The 7,155-nt window shown below is 24.3% G+C and overlaps 1 protein-coding gene across 1 annotated transcript; it reads right to left on the bottom strand.

Moving 5' to 3' along the window:
- Positions 1 to 2,263: 2,263 nt before the first annotated feature.
- Positions 2,264 to 6,553, bottom strand: LOC126895293 (uncharacterized). Its single transcript, XM_050667015.1, has 4 exons — positions 6,410 to 6,553; positions 2,831 to 3,112; positions 2,687 to 2,774; positions 2,264 to 2,505 (listed from the first exon to the last, which is right to left on the bottom strand). The coding sequence occupies exons 1-4, from the start codon at positions 6,509 to 6,511 to the stop codon at positions 2,318 to 2,320; spliced, it is 660 nt and encodes a 219-aa protein (XP_050522972.1). The 5' UTR covers positions 6,512 to 6,553; the 3' UTR covers positions 2,264 to 2,317.
- Positions 6,554 to 7,155: the final 602 nt, after the last annotated feature.

The following is a 7,155-nucleotide window of genomic DNA, read 5'->3' as shown; positions in this document are numbered from 1 at the left end:
CTTCGCCTTCATCTGGGCAGCCGCGCCGACGTGCGACCACTGCCAGGATCGCCCGGGAGAGGCAGACAACGCCCTACTTCTGTCACTACTTTTTCTCAGCTCTTACTGAATCAATTTTTCCCAACAATATGTCAGAAGATCACAATTCGATCTAATCAAATACATTACCCTCAAAAATTGATAATTTTCCCGTTGTTCTACGTAACTAGTGATAATCCTCCAAAATATTAAAATTTTAAAAATCGGTAAAATTCGACATTTTTTTAATCTTTTTTTTCTTAAAACTACCATAACTTTTTTGAAAATTAATAAATCAATACAAATTTGTTATTTAATTCTTTAGGTATTTTCCATTCGTTGAATAAAAATTTTACAAAATCTGACCCTTTACCTACCTACAGAGGGGATTTAAAATCTTATTCAGAAAAAATTTACTTTTTCAACTTAATTTTCGAAAGAGTACCGAAAAGTCTGTCACTTTTATATATAACTTAAACTAAATTTAATGTAATGTTCTTTATTATGGGAAAAAAAAAATTCGGTCTGTATGTGGTTTTCACGGTGAAAATGGCTACCGAATTATATTATTGTTTGAAAATTCTCGATTATATTTTACATTTTTGACTTTAAAATGCTATAACTTTTTAAAAAATGTATGGATCAATACAACTTTTCCACGAGTAGTAGTATTTATATACACCTTCATTTAACATACTTTATCTTAATCGGGATATTAATAAGGAAATATCAGATCATGTAGCTTTTGGAATAATCCACAAATTATTTAAAATAAAACACTACCTAAAGATTTGCAACGAAGCGTTTATTTTTATATTGATTTTAATCAATGCCAGGTATCATTATACTTGATCCAACTATGCCACGTAACCACTGTACCGCGACCCCCCTGTGCTGGATTTTTTTCAACATAATTTTTGAAAATTATCCGGAAATATTGACATATTTAATCTTATAGTAAAGCTTATGTAATATACAATTTTATGAAAAAAAATGTTTTGAGATATAATGAACATGGTCATCATATTAATAATTGTGCTATTTTTATATTAAAATTCTTGGTAATGCATTTAAATTTTGTTATAATATACCTTCTAATGGGATACACTGATTTTGATGAATATTATATAATACTAATTAAAGAATATAAAGTAAAACTTATTTCAATTTTTTTCTTCTTTTAAGTCAAAAAAATTAATCGTAAAATTTGAATTAGAATAAATTGTCAATTTTATTAAAAATCGAATGCGATGAACGTTTGTCTATTCAGAAAAAATCATTGACTGTGATAATAATTTTTTTGCAATTTTTCCTTAATTATTTTGTGTTAGAATTTTGCTTTTGAATAATTCATCAATTTCTTAAAATAAGGACTATCACAGATTTACATCATAGCGTTCCTTATGATAGTGATTTTAATCACTATCAGATATCATCTATACTTGTCCCAACTATCCTACTTCCATACTGTTTTTTTAATAAAAAGTATAAGAAAAAATAATAAAAAATAAATAAACGATTTTTATAACTTTTTTCATTGTGCCTTTGAACTCATTATTTTTATTGATAATTTCAGATAATACAGATCTATATGTGTTCAATTATAAAAAAAATTTGGGGGATAAAATTTTACATTCAAAATAAAACTTAATTATTCGCTGTTAATTTCTAAATAATTAATATTATCTTAAATATTATATAATATTTTACTATAGTTATCATATTATATAAATTGGAATATAGTGCAATCATAAGATTACAAATATTCCGTAGTATAAATATGGCAAGACTCTATCTTTTCTGAAACTGTTGAGAATTTTTTAATAAGAATAAAAAGTTCTGAAAACTATATAATAATAATTTGTAAAAATTATTTTTTCATCCCTGCATGGTTAAAAAAGCTAAACTTTTATTTGTTTAAATTGAAATCCCTATTTTTAACATGATATGATAATAGAAAAAATATACACAACTTTGTTCTTATAAATGAAATTCTTGTTATGCGATCAATTGTTTTTCTGTTACAGTTAGTTAAAGTTAAATGGTTTGAGACTAAATTATATGATTTAAATACATATGATAATGTAATGTAATTATGTAAGCATTCATCATTAAATGCGTCTAATAATTTGAAAATGTTTTAAAACAATTAANCGACCAATAATTTGAAAATATTTTAAAACAACTAGTTACTGATATTGGCTATAAGGTGGCAACGCCACTAGCAGGTAAATAGTACAATAAATAGAGAACTAAATAAAAAATATATTTCAGAGAAACGTTTACATCAATATTTAAACTAACCATGAACAATAACATTAAAATGATTTTCGTAAGGATTTTCTAAATACAGGCACTGTTCATCTGTTATTTTCCCGTTTATTCCATCTTTACTAATAAAGAACCATTTTTCATTAGCAAAAACATAAATAGACGTTTTTAACATTTCAGCTACAGCATATAACTCAGCTACACCGACAGACATAACTAAAAAAGTTAACATTTTTTAATTTCAGTAATTTTAAAATTATTTTTAATTATAAAAAATGTATGTCGTATTTTATTGATTTTAACTATATGAAATTATAATTTTGTGTACTTATTTTTTAGCTTATACTAGGCACACACGGACAAGATAAAAATATTTTTATTTATTAATTAATATTACTGTTGTAAATTGAAGGATCACTTCGTTTTAGTACTATGTTTTCCTTATTAAACTCATAGTCTAGGTATTTTTCAGACTGCTTCAAAAACTAAAAAAAACACAATAATAAATATGTACATTTTAGTTTGTATATCAAATTATTACTTGAACTAATTGAGATTTTATGCGTTGATAAAATACGACACTTCCAGTTATCCAGTAAGATATAGCTTTAACAAAATAATGCATGTCTCTTTCAATATATATAATGTTTAAATCTAAATTTGAACCATTTAGCTTTTCATTTGTGCAAATATTTTTTATGAAATTTACAATATGTTTTGAATTTATATTTAAAAGACTGGCCTTTTTCAGCTGCCATTCCTCATCAACTGGATTGAAGTCTTTTATAGTTTTGATATTATTTAATTTATCCCACTTAAAAATCTAAAATTGAATAAAATATGCTCATAGAATAATATTGAAATAAATATTGAACATATTATTGTAAAAATATAGTTTTAAATAGTTCGATAAATAATAGCTAATTCAATTAAATTTTTATTTGAAAAAAATACTAATAACCAAAATACTAAAAATAAAAAAAAAACAGGATAAAATAAATCAAAAATTCAGAATACTTATTCAAATTTAAAAAGTTATTTTTTAAATTAGTAAATTCTAATTTCTATTAATTTTAATATAATATACAAAGATAGATTATTATGGTTCACTAATTATTTTAATTAAAATTAATATAATTATTGGTTTAACGCATAAAAGAAGTGATTACTATGTAATTAAATACTGCTATTAAGCACAGGAGATACTAAATTATGAAAGCTATCATTTAAACGTAATAAATCTCAAGAGCTGCATTAAAATGTTTTATAACCAAAAGAGTGAATTAATATTCTAAATTTTGATGATCTGCTTAATTGTATCATTTTAAACATTGTTGAACAAGAAAAAATCAGTTTTCTACATTTATACTGATTTTTGGAAAAAACCTATAACATTGATTTAATGTATGTAATACATGCATTATAATATACGTATATACGTATATAGAGTGTTTATAAAGTAAAGAAACTATTATCTATTTTTCTCATTGTTTGTAACAGTTAACCTGTTTCCTTATTTACTTAACACTTTGTATATAACACTCGTTTTAAACATTGAGTTAAGATTTATTTTCTATTTATGAGCTAATATCCTTTAAACGATGGCAGATTATAGCTGAAGTTATTATAAAGTCAGTACATTTTGAAGAACATATACAACAAATTTCACTCTTATATACTAAGTTTTTAATAATCTATTTTATAGTCATTAACTGGTCTAGTTGTAGTCAATGATTTTTTTTTACGAATTGAATTTTAATATTAGTATGTAAAATTCATAGGTTTGTATTTATTTAAAATTTAATACTTTTAGCAATAAAATATAAACCTACTACATTGAAGATAACTTTAATATCCAGATAAATGTCTATAATTGAACAGTATTTTAATTGTTCTAGCATATTTAAATGTTAAAATCAAATTTTGCAAACCTAATAGAATGGCGGTAGATTATCAAAATTATTCAAAGTATTAAACAAAAAGAGTATCAATACTACAACTTTTGTTATATTTTAGTAATTATTCATTGACTTATTTAATTTTAAATCAATTTGTACCAAATTTTTTAAGAGTTAACATAATACATAATAATCCACCAAAAATTGTATAAAATTAAATAATATTTTTAAAAAAATTATTTTAAAATTTAGATTTTGTGAAATTAAAGATAATAATTTATAGTTTTTCACAATTAAGTCGATGATAAATTGATTAATTGTTAAATTAATATTGGCATAGAGCGGTGTGCTTGGAAACTTAGTTCCCTTTGTTAAAAAATATGCATTTCCAAATATTTTAAAGAATCATATTTTTTATTTATTAAATTTAAATAAATTGTTTAAGTTGAGGTAATTTTATGCAGCGAATAATCGTTATACATTGTTACCAGGAACGAGTGGTAGTAGAGGACCCGGTCCCATCGTTCAAAATTATGTTCTACAATAAGGCTTTATGGTGCTATAATCGTAATATTAATGAACTTTCCACATTTTATCTACTGAAATAAGAACACATATTATAAATCGTAATTAATTATGTATGTAATTAGTTTAACAGTTAGATCGGTTAATTTAATTGAAACAACACAGGTATACATCTGATAGTAATTTTATAAAAAAAAACAATATTTTAGAAAATTTGATTTTTATAAAACCATTTAATTTTTAATTCGTTTTTTCGATACTTAAGTATGATTTATATACAAAAAGTGAATTTTGACAAATAATTAATAAATTAATTAATAAGGGAATAAGTTTAATAAAACGAATTTTACCTAGTAAACTAGAGATTTAAGTATTTTCCTAATATTTGTTTCAGTACATTATTGAAAATTTATAGAAAATATTTATGTCTAATTTAAAAAATATTTAATTAAAGTTTTTAATATATTTGGAACAAAGTATGATCAACGAGACTCGTTCGGGAGGTAATGTAGTGGCAGCCTTTGCTTGCAGTTGTGCGACACATCGAACGTGCTACAAGACGGATTCTCTTCGCACGTTCAAGAATTTACACGTATCTCATCCAAAAAATTATTTTTTGTTAAGTTAAAACGAAACAAAACAACCAGACGTTAATAAAAAAATAAATTTACAACTATTACTTTTTAGAATGCAACAAAACGTCTTCCATGCAATAGATTAGCGCCAATCACAGATAACTACTATTATATAAAAAAGTGGTTAAAGACTTATCACAATAAAAAAGAGTTCCTAAAAATTTTCATTGCTTGCTTAAGGCACGTCATACATAAAACTCACGAAAAATTAGCTAACACATTTTAAATAATTTATACATTACCAATCCTGAACGTCTAAAAAGATAGCACTAGATTTAGCCGGCGCCGTAAAAATATCTAAATTTACATTTTAATTATAGCAGTCATCCATGAGAGAATATTATACAAAAAACTTAACAAATGTAGCAGTGCACACAACACAAATATCGCTGTGCTAGAAAATCAATACCAACCAGTTCCGATGATTGCTAACCCAAACATACCATACATTACTAAAGAAAAATGTTAAAAGCCATCGTAATATACAAACGGCTCAATTGATATGAATTGAAATGAACAACAATTTTATTATTTAAAATTAACAGTATATTAATAATATTATTAATTTAAAAGTAAAAAATTATAATGCAATTGACATTAAGAATATAACTGGGCGTCCCTACTTACATTAATAATAATAAAAAATCTAATTAATCAGAGTGATACAAAATTAACACATAGTATAAATATATTTAAATATGTATCAATCTGATCTAAGTTTCCAGCGACACATTTTTAGTTCTGTGTTTCGTATGTCTAATGGAAACAATTTTTACATGACTTTATTTAACCACAAGTACAGTACTTATACACGCGATAGAATGAAAAATGTCACAGAACAGCCCTCGGCGACGTCGCCTTATCTAGTCAACCAGACCACATACAAGACACTAATAGAAAGCCGACAATTACTGCCGTTCATCGAACTGCCTACCCCACCTAGGTGTGTAATTCGTTGAGGCCATAATTTGATTTTTTATTGTTTTGTAATCTTTCAAATTTCAATTATTTATCTAGATTAATTATTAGATTATAATATTATCATAATTTAATTTTTCTCACCGGAGATTGTACTTCATAACTGCCACTTTCATCATTCTGGAACGACGATGAAGTTCCTAAGATGTATAAAGCAATGAAAAATGAATAGGTGAATAAAAACATGATTAAACTAGATTTTACAGTTGAAAAAAATATTAAAAATGATGTGCAATTTATATTAGTGTTTTATGTACTAGAGATTTGAAAATTGAAGCAAAATTTGTTTGTTCAAAAACATTTGTCCATCTCATTATTTGTAACCATTACCTATGATTTATGTGTTATAATATTAAATATTTGATGAGCTTTAATTTAATATTTAAAAAAATTGTTGAAGTGCTTAACTGATATAAAATTTAAATTTAAAACTTTCTAAAAATTCAAGATGTTTACACAGATGCGTAGGTAGAGATCATTTATGGGATGACGGAGGGGTGAACACAAAAATCATATTCCATTATTTTTCATGTATTTTGATTTGATAAACAAAGTTGTAATGTAGGGTAAAAAAACCCAACTATCATAATCCACTTCTCCCATAAACTAATTTTTATATATACATGCTATGCTATTTTTGAAAAAATTAAGTTTATTCTTACTTTGATATTTTGTAAATTATTACTTTTAATAGTAGAATATTATTGCCTTAAATAGTTTCAATTTCAAAGAAATAAAATTATTACACATAAAAGTTTCAAAAAGGCCTATACATTAATTTGTAATTAATCATTAATAAACTGTCTATAAAATAATAAATCTAATTTTTA

Source organism: Daktulosphaira vitifoliae, unplaced genomic scaffold (genome assembly GCF_025091365.1).
Source record: "Daktulosphaira vitifoliae isolate Bord-2020 unplaced genomic scaffold, ASM2509136v1 Scaffold_1, whole genome shotgun sequence".
Taxonomy (NCBI): Eukaryota; Metazoa; Arthropoda; class Insecta; order Hemiptera; family Phylloxeridae; genus Daktulosphaira; species Daktulosphaira vitifoliae.
Note: the sequence above shows the minus strand (reverse complement) of the source record. Positions and strands in the feature narration are given on the sequence as shown.

What these genes read in the sequence shown, in the direction of transcription:
- LOC126895293 (XM_050667015.1), bottom strand. Translation starts at nt 6,511, where the DNA reads ATGTTTTTATTCACCTATTCATTTTTCATTGCTTTATACATCTTAGGA. An exon ending in TAAAATCTCAATTAGTTCAA is followed by an intron (nt 2,775 to 2,830) that starts GTAATAATTTGA and finishes TGTTTTTTTTAG; the next exon opens with TTTTTGAAGCAGTCTGAAAA. An exon ending in TGATCCTTCAATTTACAACA is followed by an intron (nt 2,506 to 2,686) that starts GTAATATTAATT and finishes TAACTTTTTTAG; the next exon opens with TTATGTCTGTCGGTGTAGCT.